At 48.9% G+C, this 21018-nt stretch overlaps 1 protein-coding gene across 3 annotated transcripts in view; it reads left to right on the top strand.

Annotated features, from left to right (window-relative positions):
* Positions 1 to 21018, top strand: part of PPP2CB (protein phosphatase 2 catalytic subunit beta) — a 428792-nt gene that overhangs the window by 293172 nt on the left and 114602 nt on the right. For all 3 annotated transcript variants that reach the window (XM_029601853.1, XM_029601859.1, XM_029601846.1), the window contains exon 4: positions 8686 to 8775. In XM_029601853.1, the coding sequence (XP_029457713.1) occupies positions 8686 to 8775 (90 nt within the window). The remainder of the gene's footprint in view (positions 1 to 8685; positions 8776 to 21018) is intronic.

Below are 21018 nucleotides of genomic sequence, written 5' to 3'. Positions count from 1 at the left end.
CCTCAACTCATTCTCACCACCGACGCTTCCAACCTCGGGTGGGGAGCCAACGTGGACAATCTGCAGACACAAGGGTCTTGGTCTCCAGGGGAAGCCAAACATCAAATAAACTTCCTGGAACTTCGAGCAATGCGATATGCTCTCAGGGCTTTTCAGGAACACCTATCAAATCACTTCATCCTGATTCAGACGGACAACCAGGTGGCCATGTGGTACATCAACAAGCAGGGAGGCACAGGCTCCTTCCTCCTGTGTCAGGAAGCTGCGCAGATTTGGGCGAAAGCACTCTCCCACTCGATGTACCTCAGGGCCACCTACTTGCCGGGAGTGGAGAATGTCTTGGCAGACAAACTGAGTCGCGTCTTCCAGCCACACGAGTGGTCTCTCAACCCCTCGGTAACGACCTCAATTTTTCGCCAATGGAGATACCCCCAGACAGACCACTTTGCGTCCCCTCAGAATCACAAAGTGGACAATTACTGCTCCCTCATTCGGAGCGAGCGCTCTCAGCCCAGAGATGCATTCTTCCTCTGGTGGGCAACCGGTCTGCTCTATGCATTCCCTCCACTTCCTCTTCTTTCGAAGACTCTTGTGAAGCTACGTCAGGACAAAGGAACCATGATCCTGATAGCACCTCACTGGCCACGCCAAGTGTGGTTTCCCATACTCCAGGATCTCTTCATCCGCAGGCACATTCCCTTGGGAACGGACCCGCATCTGATCACTCAAAACGACAGATGCCTACGCCTTCTCACAGGACAAGCAGGATGGTTGTCCTCACAAATGGGTGACATCGAGGATGGAGCCCACCACGGAAAACTTCTGTCAAAGTTTAAGAGAACTTTGACTGGCCCCTACTGGGCATGCCCAGCACGGCACTGACCCTGCAGCCAGCAGGGGTCTCCCTTCAGTCTTCTTTTTTCCGCGCAGCAGTTGCCACGCGGCGAAAGGAGCTCTTCTTACCACGTTCCTGACAGGAATTCGGTTTTTTCTTTCCGAAGAAAATTTGCCCCTCAGGGGTCTCCGTTCGACAAATTTTTTTTCAACTTCGCGGACTCCGGTAAGTTTTTTGCCGATTTTCATCGACTTCCGTCGATTTTGGCCCTCGACGCCTGTTGGCAATTACCGAGCCCGCGGCTAAATTTTGGCCCAAGGCCATGGCGACGGGGTTCCGTCGATGTCCGGATTGCACCCGGACTATGTCAATCACAGACCCCCATTGGGTTTGTGTTTTGTGTTTAGGTAGTGAGCATGATGTCCTGACTTGCACCAAATGTGCCTTAATGACACCCAAAGGTCGCAAAGCCAGGATGGAGAAGATGGGGCTCCTCTTCCATGCTCCCACCCCAACGCCATCGATAGCATCGACGTCATCGGAACCGGCACCGTCGAAGTTGCACCATCACCGTCAACCCTCCGGTGACCGTCCACCATCGCTGACTTCTCGGCTGTCGACTCCTGTCCCCTCCCCGGATGGGCGAGGAGATCGGAAAGACAAACATCGCCATCGACGGCACAAGTCTCGGCCCGTCGAGGATCCAGAGCCATCGACCTCCGCACAGGCCGAGCCACCGACTAAAAAGCCTCGGTCAGACCTGGCACCGTCCACGTCTCGTTCGCAGGCACCGAGGAAACCCTCACCCTCTCGGGGTGTGGGAGCCGTGATCCCACCAGTTACGGTGGTCCCTCCGGCTCAGCCTCAGCCTCCCTCTCCCGTCGAGCCGGGTATCGTTACCCCTGGTCTCCCGGCAGAACTGGACCGGCTGGTCCAGGAGGCCATCGAGAAAGCGATGCAGAAGTTCCAACCTCCACCGGCACCGCCTCCGGCACCGACTCCAGCACCAGCTCCGCCACCGAGGAGGGAACCGACCACCGAGCCTCTGGTGGAAGCTCTAGCACCGCTACTGCGCCGCATGGAGGCACTTATGACAGCCCTTCCATCGGTGATTCCAGTAGCACCGACAACACCACCGTCTCCGACAGGATTCTCATCGGCAGGAGAAACACCGTTCCTGATTCCCCCTTCCGGGGTGGTCCCATCGGTGCCTTCTCGTATCTCTCCACCGATTTATCCTTCGGCTCCATCGATTCCAAGACCGGCACCGATTCCATCGGCAGCGCCGAAGCCCTCGATGCCATTCCCAGTTCCGCCTGCAGCACCGATGCCATCAAGATTTCACTCGATGCCCTCGGATCCTCAACCAGGTCCTTCAGAGCTTCAAGCCCCACATGATCCCTACGATACCTGGGGTGATGATACATCTTCTGACACAGATTTACCTTCACCACCATCTCCTACAGAGAGTAGAAAACGATCTCCTCCTGAGGATCTCTCTTTTATTAATTTTGTGAAGGAGATGTCGGAAATTGTACCCTTTCAGCTACAATCTGAAACCGATGACAGACACCAGATGATGGAACTGCTCCAATTTCTGGATGCTCCTAAAATCATCGCTTCCATCCCGATTCACCAGGTGTTTCTGGATCTTTTAAAGAAAAACTGGGAATCTCCTTCATCTGTTTCACCAGTTCACAAGAAAGCTGACTCCACATATCTTGTCCAGTCAGCACCAGGATTTCAAAAGCCTCAACTGGATCATCGCTCTGTTGTGGTTGAGTCCGCGCAAAAGAAGGCCAAGCGTCTTAAGCCACACTCTTCCACTCCACCTACCAAGGACAACAAATTCCTGGATAGTGTGGGACGGAAAGTGTATCATGGAGCTATGTTGATTTCACGCATAGCTTCATATCAACTTTACATGACTCAATATAAGAGCCATCCTTAAACAGATGCAAGACTACGCTGACACCTTGCCGGAACAATACCAACCACAGCTTCAAGCCCTTCTTCACAAAGGATTTGAGGCAGGGAAGCACGAAATTAGAACGGCCTATGACATCTTCGATGCTTCCACAAAAGTTTCAGCCACAGCCATCTCAGCCAGACGTTGGGCTTGGTTAAAGTCATCCAACCTTCGCCCAGAGGTCCAGGATCGTCTAGCTGATTTACCCTGCTTAGGGGACAATTTGTTTGGAGAACAAATTCAGCAAATTGTAGCTGAATTAAAAGATCACCACGAGACGTTGAAACAACTCTCATCCATTCCATCTGAGGTGTCCTCCAAACAACCACCTAAGAAGGACTCTAAAAAGTCATTCTTTCGGCCACGTCGTTACTATCCTCCATCGGCTAGGCCTCGACCTGCACGGTCCTCCAACAGAGCTCAGCCACGCCAGCCTCGGAAGCAAAGACCTACTGTAGCCCCACCTCCTGGGCCTGCGGCGGGCCTTTGACTTCCCTGTAGGGAGCACATGCCAGATCCCTCTTCCAGACATCCCTGTAGGGGGTCGACTGTACCACTTTTTACAACGCTGGATACAGATCACCTCAGATCAGTGGGTGCTAGCAATTATCGCACAGGGTTACCACCTCAACTTCATGACTCTTCCGGCAGACTCTCCGCCTCTTCAAGCATGGAGTCTAACCAGCCATTTGACTCAATTACAACAGGAAGTATCCCTTCTTCTGCAATCAAATGCTATAGAACCCATCCCTCCTCTCAACGAGGGAAGGGATTCTACTCCAGGTACTTCCTAATACCAAAGAAATCAGGGGGGCTACGTCCTATTTTGGACCTTCGAGCCCTCAACAAGTACCTTCAAAAGGAAAAGTTCAAGATGGTAACCCTGGGCTCGCTTCTCCCTCTGCTGCAAAGGGGGGATTGGCTGTGCTCTCTCGACCTCAAAGACGCTTATACCCACATTGCGATAACACAATCCCATCGCAAGTATCTGCGTTTTCTGGTGGGCCGAAACCATTATCAATACCGGGTACTACCTTTCGGTCTGGCGTCTGCTCCACGAGTCTTTACCAAATGTCTCGTCGTGGTAGCAGCATTCCTCAGGAAGGAAGGTGTCCACGTCTACCCCTACCTGGACGATTGGCTAATCAGGGCCTCCACTCCTCAGATTGCTCAATCCTCCCTAAAATTGACAATTCACACACTCCTTTCCTTAGGGTTTCTTGTCAATTACGAGAAATCTTGCTTAGTCCCATCTCAAACCTTATCCTTCATTGGGGCAGACTTGGACACCTTGCAGGCAAAGGCCTACCTTCCGCTTCAAAGGGTCCAAACTCTCATGTCCCTAGCTCGCCAGCTCCAGTCTCAAAACACTGCCATGGCTCGCCAATTCCTCATTCTCCTAGGACACATGGCATCCTTGGTTCAAGTCACTCCCATGACCCGACTAGCCATGAGACTTACCCAATGGACTCTGCGACATCAATGGATTCAAGCTCTTCAGCCCCTGTCCTCCATTGTCACAATTACACAAGCGCTACGTCTATCTTTAACCTGGTGGACGACTCAAGTCAACCTCCTTCAGGGCTTACCTTTTCTTCCACCAGATCCCCAAATAATCCTAACTACCGATGCTTCCCACATCGGTTGGGGAGCCCATGTGGACGATCTCCAAGCTCAAGGACTCTGGTCTCGAGAGGAAGCCGAACACCAGATAAATTTCTTGGAACTGCGAGCAATCCGCTACGCACTCAGAACTTTCCAAACTCACCTATCGAATCAGATAATCTTGATCCAAACGGACAACCAGGTGGCCATGTGGTACATAAACAAGCAGGGAGGCACAGGCTCCTTCCTTCTGTGTCAGGAAGCTGCGCAGATTTGGGCGGAAGCTCTCTCCCACTCTATGTACCTCAGGGCCACCTACCTGCCGGGAGTAGACAATGTATTGGCAGACCAACTGAGCCGTGTCTTCCAACCACACGAGTGGTCACTCAATCCCTTGGTAGCGACCTCTCTATTTCACAAGTGGGGTTATCCTTCAATAGACCTCTTTGCGTCCCCTCAGAACCACAAAGTGGACAATTACTGCTCTCTCATTCGGAGCCAACACTCTTGGCCCAGGGATGCCTTCTCCCTCAAGTGGGCAACCGGTCTGCTTTATGCATTCCCTCCACTTCCTCTTCTGTCGAGGACTCTCGTGAAGCTACGCCAGGATGGAGGAACCATGATCCTGATAGCACCTTACTGGCCACGCCAAGTATGGTTCCCCATACTCCAGGATCTCTCCATCCGCAGGCACATTCCCTTGGGAAAGGACCCGCATCTCCTCACTCAAAACGACGGATGCCTCCTCCATCCCAACCTCCAAGCCTTGTCCCTGACGGCATGGATGTTGAAAGGTTAGTCCTTCAACCTTTTAACCTTTCGGATTCCGTTTCTCGTGTCCTGATAGCTTCACGAAAGCCCTCCACCAGAAGGTCCTATTCATACAAATGGAAAAGGTACACATCATGGTGCACTTCTCAGTCCCTTGATCCCCTTTCCTGTCCAATCTCGAAATTCTTGGACTATTTATGGCATCTATCGGAATCAGGTCTTAAAACCTCTTCTATAAGGATGCATGTCAGTGCGGTAGCCGCTTTCCATAAAGGTATCGAGGGTGTCCCTATTTCAGTACAACCCCTGGTAACACGCTTTCTTAAGGGCTTGCTCCATCTGAAGCCACCCTTACGTCCTCCAGCCCCATCTTGGGACCTTAATCTGGTTCTTGGTCATCTAATGAAACCACCTTTCGAACCTCTGTACTCCTGTGACTTAAAATATCTCACATGGAAGGTGTTATTCCTTTTGGCTGTTACTTCAGCTCGCAGGGTTAGTGAATTGCAGGCCCTAGTTACCTATCCGCCTTACACTAAACTCTTGCAGGACCGGGCGGTACTCCACACTCACCCTAAATTTTTACCTAAGGTAGTTTCGGAGTTTCATATTAATCAATCCATCATACTATCTATCTTCTTTCCCAGGCCCCACTCCAACTCCGGGGAACAAACTCTGCATACCCTAGACTATAAACGGGCTCTAGCTTTTTATCTAGACCGTACAGCTTCTCACAGAAAGAGCACTCAATTATTCGTCTCTTTCCATCCTAACAAGTTAGGACAACCTGTGGGTAAGCAGGCTCTTTCCTCATGGTTGGCGGACTGCATTTCTTTTTGCTATCAGCAAGCTGGCATTCCTTTTCAAGACCGTGTTAAAGCACACTCTGTGAGGGCCATGGCGACTTCGGTAGCACACCTTCGATCGGTGCCGCTTCCTGACATCTGCAGAGCTGCAACCTGGAGTTCCCTCCATACCTTTGCAGCCCACTGTTGTTTGGACAAAGCTGGAAGGCAGGACTCCATCTTCGGCCAATCTGTCTTGCGTAACCTTTTTCCAACGTGATGTACCAACACCCTTCCACCTGCCCGGAAGGGTGCGGATGTCCTTTCCCAAATTCTACCCCAGTTGTTGTGCCTTTTGCACGCCGTTGGGTGCCTTTGGTGCAAGTCAGGACATCCTCAGCTCGGTACTCACCCATTTGTGAGGACAACCATCCTGCTTGTCCTGTGAGAAAGCAAATGTTGCTTACCTGATGTAACAGGTGTTCTCACAGGACAGCAGGATGTTAGTCCTCACGAAACCCGCCCGCCACCCCGCGGTGTTGGGTTCGTTTTATTTTTACTTTTTAGGCACTGCCTGTAGCTTTGAAAATCAGACTGAAGGGAGACCCCTGCTGGCTGCAGGGTCAGTGCCGTGCTGGGCATGCCCAGTAGGGGCCAGTCAAAGTTCTCTTAAACTTTGACAGAAGTTTTCCGTGGTGGGCTCCATCCTCGATGTCACCCATTTGTGAGGACTAACATCCTGCTGTCCTGTGAGAACACCTGTTACATCAGGTAAGCAACATTTGCTATCCCAATCTTCAGGCCTTGTCCCTGACGGCATGGATGCTGAAAGGTTAATCCTTCAACCACTTAACCTTTCAGATTCAGTTTCTCGTGTCCTGATTGCTTCCTGAAGCCTTCCACAAGAAAATCTTATTCCTATAAAAGGAAAAGGTACACATCATGGTGCACTTCGCAGTCCCTTGATCCCTTTACCTGTCCAATCCCAAGGTTTTTGGACTATCTCTGGCATTTGTCAGAGTCAGGTCTAAAAACCTCTTCCATCAGAATGCATGTCAGTGCGGTAGCCGCCTTCCATAAAGGTGTCGGGGATGTCCCTATATCAGTACAACCCCTTGTAACACGATTTTTAAAGGGCTTGCTCCATATCAAGCCACCTTTATGTCCTCCGGCCCCTTCTTGGGACCTTAACCTGGTTCTCGGTCGGCTCATGAAACCACCATTTGAGTCTCTTCACTCCTGTGACCTAAAATATCTCACATGGAAACTGATTTTCCTTTTAGCTATCACTTCAGCTCGCAGGGTTAGTGAGTTACAGGCCCTAGTTATCTATCCGCCTTACATTAAACTCCTGCAGGACCGGGCGGTTCTCCGCACTCACCCTAAGTTTTTACCCAAGGTAGTTTTGGAGTTTCATAGTAATCAATCCATCATACTACCTACCTTTTTTCCCAGGCCCCATTCCAATCCAGGGGAACAGGCTTTGCATACCCTTGACTGTAAACAAGCTCTAGCTTTCTATCTAGACCATACACTTGCCCACAGGAAGAGCACTCAATTATTCATCTCTTTCCATCCCAACAAATTAAGGCAACCTGTGGGTAAGCAGACTCTCTCCTCCTGGTTGGCGGACTGCATATCTTTTTGCTGCCAGCAAGCAGGCATTCCCTTTCAAGACCATGTTAAAGCACACTCTGTGAGGGCCATGGCTACTTCAGTAACAAACCTAAGATCGGTGCCGCTTCCTGACATTTGCAGGGCTGCCACTTAGAGCTCTCTCCATAACTTCGCAGCCCACTATTGCTTGGACAAAGCCGGAAGACAAGATTCCATCTTCGGCCAAACTGTCCTGCGTAACCTATTTCCAGCATGACGTACCAACACCGTTCCGCCTGACCGGTGGGGTTCAGGATGCCCTCTACCATATTCCACCCCAGTTGTTGTGCCTGTTGCACGCCGTTGGGTACATTTGGTGCATGTTCGGACATCCTCAGCTCGGTACTCATCCGTATGTGAGGACTACCATCCTGCTTGTCCTGTGAGAAAGCAAGTGTTGCTTACCTGTAACAGGTGTTCTCACAGGACAGCAGGATGTTAGTCCTCACAAAACCCGCCCGCCGTCCCACGGTGTTGGGTTCGTAACGTTTGCTGTTTTATTTTTTCGGCACTGCCTGTAGCTATCAAATAAGACTGAATGGGGACCCCTGCTGGCTGCAGGGTTAGTGCCATGCTGGGCATGCCCAGTAGGGGCCAGTCAAAGTTCTGGAAACTTTGATAGAAGTTTTCCGTGATTGGGCTCCATCCTGTAATGTCACCAATATGTGAGGACTACCATCCTGCTTGTTCTGTGAGAACACCTGTTACAGGTAAGCAACACTTGCTATACTTCACCTTTGATGCAACTCCAACATTACTCTCTACATCAGTGGCAGGGGGGTGGCAAGAAATTTGAATCAAACAGTTACCAACAAGAGCCCTGAACTTGGTGGTTGGTGAAACAGATAAGTATGGGAAAATAAGTGTGGGAGCTTGCTGGGCAGACTGGATGGGCCGATTGGTTTTTTTCTGCTGTCATTTCTAGGTTTCTATGTTACGTTAATGATTTTCATACTTCTGATTTGAAGTACAAGCGTCCAAGGTACCATCTCAGATTCTTGGAAAGCATTTGATAAACAGAACAAGTTAGTACAATAAATGTAATATGTTTTTGTTCTACACAGATTTTCTGTCTTCATGGTGGCCTTTCTCCATCTATAGATACGTTGGATCACATCAGAGCTTTAGATCGTCTGCAGGAAGTTCCACATGAGGTAAGAACAGTGATTTCACATCTTGTTTGCTGGACAGCACTCTGGGTAATTCTGCAGACAGGCGATTAAACTGCCTTAAGTGAGTATTATTATGCATGTTTTGTCATGGGAATTGTGCTTAGTACATAAAAACATAAGAAATTGCCATGCTGGGTGAGATCAAGGGTCCATCAAGCCCAGCATCCTGTCTCCAACAGAGGCCAAACCTGGCAAGTACCCAAACACCAAGAAGATCCCATGCTACTGATACAATTAATAGCAGTGGCTATTCCCTAAGTAAACTTGATTAATAGCAGTTAATGGACTACTCCTCCAAGAATTTATCCAAATCTTTTTTGAACCCAGCTACACTAACTGCACTAACCACATCCTCTGGCAACAAATTCCGGAGCTTAATTGTGCGTTGAGTGAAAAAGAATTTTCTCACAGGACAAGCAGGATGGTAGTCTTCACATATGGGTGACATCACAGGATGGAGCCCAATCACGGAACACTTTTGTCAAAGTTTCTAGAACTTTGACTGGCCCCTACTGGGCATGCCCAGCATAGCACTAACCCTGCAGCCAGCAGGGGTCCCTCTTCAGTCTTCTTTTTTCTGCGCAGCAGTAGCCACGCGGTTAAGGAGCTCTGCAAGAATTCCTGACAGGAATTTTACTCACGGAATTAACCTGTTTTCCGTCGATTACCGTAGAGTTTGGCCCTTGCGGACTACTGGCCGTCAACCGTACCGTGGCTCGATTTTTCTATGGCCATGGCATCGGGGTTCTGTCGGTGCCCGGACTGTACTCGTACCATGTCCATTACAGACCCCCATAAAGTCTGCGTAATGTGTCTTGGACGAGAGAACGATGTCTTGACCTGCACCAAATGTGCCCTAATGACACCAAAAGGTCGCAAGGCCAGAATGGAGAAGATGGGACTTCTCTTCTGTGCTCAAACCCCGACTCCGTCCATTGCATCAACATCATGTGAACCGGCACAGTCAACGGCGCACAGCATCGACCACCGACCGGTGACCGCCTGGCATCGACAACTTCTCGGCCTTCGACACCCTCTTCTCCCCCTCAGGACCGAGGGGATTGTAAAGAGAAACATCGCCATTGGCACCGAAAGTCTCAGACCATCAAGGGAGCGAAACCATCGACCTCGCCATCGTCTGAACCGCTGTCGAAGAAACTCCATCCAGAAAAGGCACCAACCTTTTCAGCGACTGGGTCACCGAGGCAATCCTCGCCCGACAGGGCATCGGGAGCCGCTACTCCGCCTTCAACGGTGGTCCCCCCTGCTATGCCTCTGCCTCCTTCTTTTGTTCCGGAGCCGGGGCTGCTTGCTCCAGGTCTCCGAGAAGAACTGGACCGGATGGTTCAGGAGGTCATCGACAAGACAATGCACCGACTCCAGGTTCCCCCGGCACCGATATCGGTACCGATAGTGGAACAGACTACTGACCCGATTCCAGCAGCCTTGGCACCGCTGCTATCAAGGATGGAAGCGCTTACAGCCTCTTTTCCACCGATGGACCCCGGCTAACCAATGGCTCCGGTGCCCTCCCCGTTTACTTTATCATCAGGAGGAGAAACACCGTTCCACATTCCTCCATCGGGAGTTCTGCCTCAGCCATCAAGATCGGTGCCGATTCCTCCATCGGCGCCATTGAGCCATCCACCGATGATCTCGATGCCTGCACCAGGGCCTTCATTGCTTTCATTGGTGCCTCCGGTTATTCCTCCGATGCTTTCGGAGCCTAGACCGGGATCTTCAGGTATCCAACTACCTCGTCCCTTTCCAGTTCCTAGAGGGACAGGTGCTGATCCTTATGATACCTGGACTGATGATTCCTCACCAGACACCGATGATTTTCCATCATCTCCTTCACCCAATGAGAGTAGAAAGCGTTCTCCTCCAGAGGACCTTTCTTTCATAAATTTTGTGAAGGAAATGTCTGAATTGGTCCCCTTCCAATTACTGACGGAACAGGACGACAGACATCAAATGATGGAGTTGCTTCAATTCCTGGATGTGCCCAAGGAAATCACCTCCATCCCTATCCACCAAGTTCTTCTAGATCTCCTCAAGAAGAACTGGGAACATCCTGGCTCCATTGCACCAGTCCACAGAAAAACTGACTCTACCTATTTGGTGCAGACAGCTCCAGGCTTTCAGAAGCCTCAGTTGGATCACCAATCTGTGATGGTTGAATCTGCGCAAAAGAAAGCAAAAAAGTCAAAACCTCACACTTCCTTTTCCCTTGGCAAGGAACAGAAGTTTTTAGATACCATTGGTCGCCGAGTCTTTCAAGGATCAATGTTGATCCTCCGAATTGCTGCTTACCAACTGTATATGACCCAATATAATAGGGTCATTTTTAAGCAGATAGAGGAGTTGACGACCTCCATGCCTCAATCACTTCCAGAACAACTCCACACCCTAATTAACAAGGGTTTGGAGGCAGGCAAACATGAAATCAGATCATGTTATGACATCTTTGACTCTGCAACCAGAGTATCTGCAGCTGCTATTTCAGTGAGACGATGGGCTTGGCTCAAGTCTTCAGACCTTCGACCGGAAGTCCAAGATAGGTTGTCTGACCTTCCCTGCATAAGAGATAGTCTCTTTTGCGAGCTGATTCAAAAGACAGTGTCTGAATTAAAGGACCATCATGAGACTCTCAGACAGCTCTCTCTGATCCCTTTGGATTATCCTTCCAAACAGCCTTTCCGGAAGGACTCTAAAACGTCTTTCTACAGACCAAAGAAGTCCTACCTGCCAGCAGCCAGATGTCGTTCTGCGAGACCATTCCTCAAATCACAGTCTCGTCAGACCCGAAAACAAAAGCCACAGACAGCCCCCCAGCCAGGCCCTGCTTCTGGCTTTTGACTCTCGCGTAGAGAGCAGCAGCCAGATTCCATTACCACACATATCAGTGGGAGGGCGGTTATGCCATTTCAACAACATATGGAAATCAATCACCTCGGACCACTGGGTCCTAGCAATAATTCTCAAGGCTATTATCTCAATTTTCTCTCCATTCCACCAGATTCCCCGCCTCTAATGGCATGGAAAACATCCGACCATTCATTACTCCTGGAGCAGGAAGTCTCCCTCCTACTCCAGTCCAGAACAATAGAACCAGTACCATTCCCTCAGCAAGGTCTCGGGTTCTATTCCCGGTACTTTCTAATACCCAAAAGATCGGGAGGCATTCGTCCAATTCTGGATCTACGAGCCCTCAACAAGTACCTCCAGAGAGAAAAGTTCAATATGGTAACCTTGTGCTCGCTTCTTCCTCTTTTACAAAGAGGAGTCTGGCTCTGCTCTCTCGACCTCCAGTACGCATACACTCATATTGCGATAACTCCATCTCATCGCAAATACCTGAGGTTTCTCGTAGGCCCCAAGCACTATCAGTATTGCGTGCCTCCATTCGGCCTAGCGTCTGCACCACGAGTCTTTACAAAATGCCTCGTCGTGGTTGCCGCCTTCCTCAGGACTCAAGGTGTTCACGTCTACCCCTATCTGGACCATTGGTTAATCAGGGCTCCGACTCGGCAAGCCGCTTTGTCATCCCTACATCTCGCCTTAAACACTCTTTCACTCGGATTTCTTGTCAACTACGACAAATTCTGCTTAGTCCCATCTCAAACCTTATCGTTCATTGGGGCAGACTTGGACACCTTACAAGCAAAGGCTTTCCTGCCTCGACAACGAGCCCTCACTCTCGTGTCTCTGGTGCATCAGTTGCAGTCTCAACGCTTGATGACTGCTTATCGTTTTCTCATCCTCCTAGGACACATGGCGCCTAAGTTCAGGTCACCCCAATGGCTCGCCTGGCCATGAGAGTCATGCAGTGGACCCTAAGGTCGTAATGTACTCAATTCCTTCAGCCCCTGTCGACCATTGTCCACGTCACTGACTCACTCCTTCTGTTTTTCGCCTGGTGGATGAATCAAATCAATCTTCTACAGGGCTCGCCCTTTCAGGCGCCAAACCCTCAAATAACTCTAACCACCGATGCTTCCAACTTCGGGTGGGGAGCCCATGTGGCCAATCTCCAGACAGAAGGTTCTTGGTCTCCAGAGAAAGCCAAACACCAGATAAATTTCCTGGAACTATGAGCGATTCGATACGCTGTCAGAGTATTTCAGGATCGCCTGTCCAATCAAGTCGTCCTGATCCAGATTGACAACCATGTGGCCATGTGGTACATCAACAAACAGGGAGGCACCGGATCCTACCTTCTGTGTCAGGAAGCTGCACAGATTTGGGCGGAGGTCCTCTCCCACTCGATGTACCTCAGGGCCACCTACTTGCCGGGAGTGGACAACATGTTGTCAGACAAGTTGAGTCACACCTTCCAACCGCACAAGTGGTCTCTAAACCCCTCAGTAGCAAACTCCAACTTCCAAAAATGGGGTTATCCTCAAATAGACCTCTTTGCGTCACCCCAGAATCGCAAAGTAGGCAATTTCTGCTCTCTCACTCGCAGCCAACATTATCCACCAAGAGACACGTTCTCCCTATCATGGGTAACCGGTCTCCTATATGCATTCCCTCCACTTCCACTTCTTTCGAAGACTCTTGTGAAGTTACGTCAGGACAAGGGATCCATGATGTTTATAGCACCCCACTGGCCCTGCCAGGTGTGGTTTCCAATACTTCAGGATCTCTCCATTCGCAGGCACATTCCTCTGGGAACAGACCCGCTTCTAATCATTCAAAACGACGGGTGCCTTCGCCACCCCAATCTGCAAGCCCTGTCCCTGACTGCATGGATGTTGAAAGGTTAATCCTTCAGCCGCTTAACCTTTCTGATCCAGTCTCCCGTGTCTTGATTGCTTCACGGAAGCCTTCCATGAGAAAATCATATTCTTACAGATGGAACAGGTTCACGTCATGGTGCTATTCTCAGGCCCTTGATCCCTTTACCTGTCCAATCCCGCAGTTTCTAGACTACCTCTGACACTTGTCAGAGTCAGGTCTTAAAACTTCCTCCATCAGAATGCATGTCAGTGCGGTAGCCGCCTTCCATAAAGGTATCAGGGATGTCCCTATCTCAGTACAACCCCTTGTAACACGCTTCTTGAAGGGCTTGCTTCACCTCTATCCTCCACTGCGTCCTCCGGCCCCTTCTTGGGACCTGAACCTTGTTTTGGGTCATCTCATGAAACCACCATTTGAGCCTCTCCAATCCTGTGAGCTTCGCTATCTCACATGGAAAGTGATTTTCCTTTTGGCAATCACTTCAGCTCGCAGAGTTAGTGAACCACAGACCCTAGTTACCTATCCGCCTTACACTAAACTTCTGCAGGACCGGGCGGTACTTCATACTCACCCTAAGTTCTTGCCTAAGGTAGTATCAGAGTTTCATCTCAATCAATCCATTATACTACCTACCATTTTTCCCAGGCCCCATTCCAATGCAGGAGAGCAGAGTCTGCATACCCTTGACTGCAAACGGGCTCTAGCATTCTACCTAGACCGTACAGCTGCCCACAGAAAGAGCACTCAATTATTTATCTCTTTCCATCGTAACAAATTGGGGCAGCCAGTAGGTAAGCAGACTCTCTCCTCTTGGCTAGCGGATTGCATATCCTTTTGCTTTTAGCAAGCGGGCATTCCACTTCAAGACCGTATTAAAGCACACTCTGTGAGGGCCATGGCGACTTCAGTAGCACACCTACAATCGGTGCCGCTTCCTGACATTTGCAGGGCTGCCACTTGTAGTTCTCGCCATACATTTACAGCCCACTATTGCCTAGACAAAGCGGGAAGACACGATTCCATCTTCGGCCAGTCTGTCTTGCGTAACTTATTTACGACGTGACGTACCAACACCCTTCCGCCTGCCCGGTGGGGTTCAGGATGCCCTCCCCCAATTGTTATGCCTGTTGCACTTCTTGGGTACATTTGGTGCATGTCCGGACATCCTCAGCTCGGTACTCAACCATATGTGAGGACTACCATCCTGCTTGTCCTGTGAGAAAGCAAATGTTGTTCACCTGTAACAGGTGTTCTCACAGGACAGCAGGATGTTAGTCCTCACGAAACCCGCTCGCCACCCCGCAATGTTTGGTTCGTTTTCTTATTTTATTTTTCGGCACTGCCTGTAGCTTTGTAACCAGACTGAAGAGGGACCCCTGCTGGTTGCAGGGTTAGTGCCATGCTGCCCATGCCCAGTAGGGGCCAGTCCAAGTTCTAGAAACTTTGACAAAAGTGTTCCGTGATTGGGCTCCATCCTGTGATGTCACCCATCTGTGAGGACTAACATCCTGCTGTCCTGTGAGAACACCTGTTACAGGTAAGCAACATTTGCTTTCTCAGATTAGTCTTAAATGTGCTACTTGCTAACTTTATGGAATGCCCCCTAGTCCTATTATCCGAAAGTGTAAATAACCGATTCACATCTACTCGTTCAAGACCTCTCGTGATCTTAAAGACCTCTATCATATCCCCCCTCAGCTATCTCTTCTCCAAGCTGAACAGCCCTATAACCTCTTTGGCTTTTCCTCATAGGGGAGCTGTCCATCTCCTTTATCATTTTGGTTGCCCTTCTCTGCAGCTTCTCCATCGCAACTATATCTTTTTTTGAGATGCAGGACCAGAATTGTACACTGTATTCAAGGTGCGGTCTCACCATGGAGCGATACAAAGGCATTATGACATTTTCTGTTTTATTATCCATTCCCTTCCTAATAATTCCTAACATTCTGTTTGCTTTTTTGACTGCTGCAGCACACTGAAATGATGATTTCAAAGTATTATCCACTATGATGCCTAGATCTTTTTCCTGGGTGATAGCTCCTAATATGGAACCTAACATCGTATAACTACAGCAAGGGTTATTTTTCCCTATATGCAACACCTTGCACTTGTCCACATTAAATTTCATCTGCCATTTGGATGCCCAATCTTCCAGTCATGCAAGGTCCTCCTGTAATGTCTCACAGTCCACTTGTGATTTAACTACTCTGAATAATTTTGTATCGTTCGCAAATTTGATAACCTCACTCGTCGTATTCCTTTCCAGATCATTTATAAATATATTGAAAGCGCAGTAGTTTAATAAGGTAATTTAGGGCAAAAAGTATGCACTTTGATTTTTAACATTCAGATACTGAGGAAGTGAAATGCTGAAATCAATCTCACATTGATTTTCTTTGAGGGATTCTATAACTCAAACAGTGGCAGGCTGACTCAATAAACTGCACATTTAAATGGGCACTCCTGTTGAGCAACCATTTTCCTAATGCACGCTCATCCATAGCACCTGGTGACTCAATGCAATATGTAAATTAGTAGCCATGCTAAAAGGAATGCACTAGGGAACAATATTGCATTCCTAGTGCTCAAATGCATCGGGTGCCCAGCAGATGTGGCTGACCCCATATTGCTGGCTGCTCTAGAAATAGATGGAAGCTCACAAGAGAAGAGCATATTAGGGATTCTGCAAAAGGGAGATGGAACATCTGTGGCAATGAGAAACAGTGCTGGGGAAAGGTAATGTCAGAAAAAAGCAAGGTGGTTTTATTTTTAGAATCCTGGCATTTGCTTTTCACAGCTTTAATCCAAATAATTTCCACCTCCAATCTTGGTCCCTGCTTATTTTTTTTTGTATGTACCATGTTGTGCAGCTGTTGCCATGAGCCCTTCACTTGTGGAATGACTTAATGCCAGCTTTCGAGTGGTGATAACTAATAGCCTCATCTACATGTTATTTACATGTGATGAGTACTATTAACTACATTTGAATAGGATGTGCGTTTTGAATGGCGTTATTCCTGTTATTGTATCAGGTGTTAGCCTAGCATGTCCAAAACGCATGTCCATCCGCACTTTGACACTATTCTGATAGCACTTTATTGTATCAGCCTCTGGGTGTCTGCCTCTCTTCTGCAGATTTAGACTAGTATATGATAGGGATGTGAATCGTTTTCCATATCGTCTTAACGATAGAAATCGTGTGGCAGGGCAAGAAAATCGTCTTAGGCACGATTTTTTAGTTAAAAAATCGTTAAAAATCGTTTTTCCCGATTAGTGCGCACTAACCCGAGTTAGTGCGCACTAACTCCCCGTTAGTGCGCACTAACTCGAGTTAGTGCGCACTAACTCAAAATGATACAAATAGACACTTTCCAGGTCACTGAAGGTCAGTTAGGAATGAATATGTGTTACTATTGGCTGGCAGCCCTCTTATCTATTGATGTTACCAAAGTTACCACTGAGGTGATGGTTGGGGGGATGGGAAATGGAACTGGAAACTCACGAACAGCAACAGAAAATGAAACAAAGTGTTCACACTTCCCAGGTCAGTAAAGGTCACTTAGCAATGAATATATGTATTCCTATTGGCTGGCTGTGCTCTTATCTATTGATGTTACCAAGGTTCCACTGAGGTAATGGCATTGGTTGGGGGGATGTGAAATGGAAACAGTTGGAAGCTTGACAAAAAAAGTAATGTGATGATCAGCACTTCTTTGTTTATTATTTTTGTTAGCAGGCACCTGAAATGCTAGTGCATGTTGAATTTGCCAATCACTGTGCATTTTAGAAAGGTGGTCCTGGCTGGAACTGTACACAGTTCAAATATATGTAATTGATTGTTGGTAAGTGTATTTTTTAAGTAGCCAGCCACACTGGCACCAGTATGTTTACTTATCCTCTTACTTAACTCACTAGCTCAGCTTTGTAAGAAGGGCTTCTCTGCTTGTGTGTTGCTTTTCTTTGCTGTGAGGAGAGCAGAAACATCAGATCTGTATTCAATCTACTACAGTCATCTCTTATATTAACCTACTCAATTTTTTTTAAATGATTTGTTATATCACTGAATTAATAATTCATTATTATTAGGTGGTGGTGAATGTCTGGACCCCCGCTGGGCTTTTGGCAAGTCTTGTGGGGGTCAGGAGGCCCCCCCAAGGTGGCCAAAAGTCCCTGGGGGTCCAGCGGGGGTCTGAGAGCGATCTCCTGTCGCGAATCGTTTTTTCGTAAGGAAAATGGCGCCGGCCATAGCAGGGTGGGTTTTAGGGTTGCTTTAGCGTGCCGGTTTCCCCGCCCTCCCCCCCACTGGACCCCAGGTAATATAAGGCACTTTGGGGGGGGTTCGGGAGGGTGGGGGATTTATTTTCAAGGGTCAGGTTGTTGTGATCTTCCTGCACACAGTGCCCTAACCCTGGCAGGAGGGTGGGGGATTTATTTTCAAGGGTCGGGGTGTTGTGATCTTCCTGCACACAGTGCCCTAACCCTGGCAGGAGGGTGTGGGATTTATTTTCAAGGGTCGGGGTGTTGTGATCTTCCTGCACACAGTGCCCTAACCCTGGCAGGAGGGTGGGGGATTTATTTTCAAGGGTCGGGGTGTTGTGATCTTCCTGCACACAGTGCCCTAACCCTGGCAGGAGGGTGGGGGATTTATTTTAAAGGGTCGGGGTGGGTTTTAGGGTTGCTTTAGTGTGCCGGTTTCCCCGCCCTGCCCCCCACTGGACCCCAGGTAATATAAGGCACTTTGGGGGGGTTCGGGAGGGTGGGAGATTTATTTTCAAGGGTTGGGGTGGGTTTTAGGGTTGCTTTAGCGTGCCGGTTTCCCCGCCCTGCCCCCCACTGGACCCCAGGTAATATAAGGCACTTTGGGGGGGTTCGGGAGGGTGGGGGATTTATTTTAAAGGGTCAGGGTGTTGTGATCTTCCTGCACACAGTGCCCTAACCCTGGCAGGAGGGTGGGGGATTTATTTTCAAGGGTCGGGGTGTTGTGATCTTCCTGCACACAGTTCCCTAACCCTGGCAGGAGGGTGGGGGATTTATTTTAAAGGGTCGGGGTGTGTTTTAGGTTTGCTTTAGCGTGCCGGTTTCCCCGCCCTGCCCCCCACTGGACCCCAGGTAATATAAGGCACTTTGGGGGGGTTCGGGAGGGTGGGGGATTTATTTTCAAGGGTCAGGGTGTTGTGATCTTCCTGCACACAGTGCCCTAACCCTGGCAGGAGGGTGGGGGATTTATTTTCAAGGGTCAGGGTGTTGTGATCTTCCTGCACACAGTGCCCTAACCCTGGCAGGAGGGTGGGGGATTTATTTTCAAGGGCCGGGGTGTTGTGATCTTCCTGCACACACAGTGCCCTAACCCTGGCACCAGGGGTGTTGGGATCTTCCTGCACACACAGTGCCCTAACCCTGGCACCAGGGGTGTTGTGATCTTCCTGCACACAGTGCCTGACCCTGACTCCTCCCCTCCCCCATGTCCCAGCCAGTGAATAGTGTGTGGGTGAGTGGTGGGGGGGGGGGGAGGGAGGGATGGGAAGGGAGAGACAGCCCCTGCATTCAGGGGCTGTCTCTCCCTTCCTATCCCTCCCAGGGAGTGGGGCTGGCTCTCCCTTCCCATCCCTCACAGGGAGTGGGGCTGCTTGCCCCTTCACCTCCCCCCACCCCCTCCCCTTCCCCTTCTCTCTCCCATATACCAGCAGTGGGGGATGTGAAGGGTGGGATACTTCAGCCCTTTCCAGTCTGAGCTTCTGAACTTACTTTTTTTCATCTTCTTTTTTATTTTCTCATTGTAGATGGATCATGATAGGGAGTCAGCCCAACCGTCCTCCTCAAAGGCCGATCGTGATGCTAGGTCCCGGAAGCCACGGTTCACACAGGCAGATGTGGACCTCCTAGCCCGGCTACTCCTCCTGGATGAGGAGCATCTCTACACCCCCTCAGGCAGCAGGCCTAACCTTCAAAGGGAGTCTGCAGCCTGGGTGGCTCTCCAGGAGGAGTTCTGCCGGAGAGCCTCTTACCCGCGTGAGATCGAAGATCTCAAGAAGAAAGGTGAGAGATAATGTTAGTGGTGTATTATATTTATTTATATTTATTTATCATTTTGAAATGATGTGATTTGTATTTGGGAATTTTGAATGCCACATTAAAAGATAGCTAATTTTTTTTTTATTACTAAATGTTATATATTGCATAAAAAAATAACCTAGCAGGGCATGTTGTGTTTGTAATTAATTTATTAATCAATTAATGTTATTCTATTTCCTTTCTACCTCTAATTCTCAGGTCGGCATCTGAGACTTCACGAGGGTGATTGGCTTGAGGAGGTCCGCCTGACTTTAGCGCGTCCTTCGCCTGGTAGGCTGTTTGAGAATACTCCACAAGTACACAAATATTATTTAATTAATTGTAATGGAATTTGTGTTTAATATTGTTTGTGTCAGTTCCAATTCCTTTTTTTTAAATTTTAACTGTTGTTCTGTGAAATTTGATCTGTGTCTTCGTACAGAACCACACACCAGCAGGGACGAGGCAGGGCTTCCTGGGCCCAGTAGCTGTCAGCAGAGGAGGACGGAGCGAACCGTCACTGGTGGGCCAGGTATTATATATTATTAGATAATTGAGCCCTGACCATTGACCAACATGCTGCAAATGTGAATGGGGGATAAATGTGAGACTGAGGGAAGGGGGTATTAGTCACTGTGAGAGGGGAGGGAGGCAGTGGGAGAAAGAGGATGAGTGAGGAAGAAGAACTGTAGAAGAGTGCCATGTTAAAAAATGAACTGAAAAACATTTTTTTTTAATGTAGCACGTGTGTACGGGCTTAATGGCTTGTATTTTGGCCCACAGGGCCAGTATGTATGTTGTAGTACTAGTAGTAGTAGTTTGTCTAGTATCTGTCTGAGGAAGAAAATCAAAATTATTGTTTGTGATCAGTCAGTTATATAGGGTGGGATAGATGTATGTTATGTTATATATTTATATAATATTATCTCTAATTATCTAGAATGATATCCCTCCACTCTCCCTCTCCGAGGTTGTAGACTATAAACTCATTTTTCCAAAACCCTACAATTTAGTAAACTAAGGGGTTGAATGTATTTTAATATTGTAAACTTGCTGGTGCGTACAATACTGGTTTGTGGCCCTCGAGGACCATAACTGCCCACCCCTGTTCTATATCTTATGTAGAATTTTTTACATTTCTTTACAGGGCAAGAAGAGGCAGCCACAGCCACCAGTGCCACTGCCAGTGCCCAAAGGATGGAGGCAGCCACAGCCGGGCCCAGCAGCACCAGCACCAGCACTGCTGCTGTACTCCTTGCAGGATCTCCTCCAAGCTGCGTATGTACTGCACATGCGCAGTTTGGCATGCTGAAGGAGCTCCTGCAGGGAGTAAACAGCATCAGGGCAGATGTCAAGGATGTGCAGAGGAGGCTGTCAGCCATGGAGGAGGCCTTTCAGGAGCTGAGGGCACAGGTATCTCCTCCTCATGAG

The sequence above is a fragment of the Rhinatrema bivittatum genome, chromosome 1, assembly GCF_901001135.1.
Source record: "Rhinatrema bivittatum chromosome 1, aRhiBiv1.1, whole genome shotgun sequence".
In the NCBI taxonomy this organism is placed as follows: domain Eukaryota; kingdom Metazoa; phylum Chordata; class Amphibia; order Gymnophiona; family Rhinatrematidae; genus Rhinatrema; species Rhinatrema bivittatum.
This window is presented reverse-complemented; position numbering and strand designations above follow the sequence as displayed.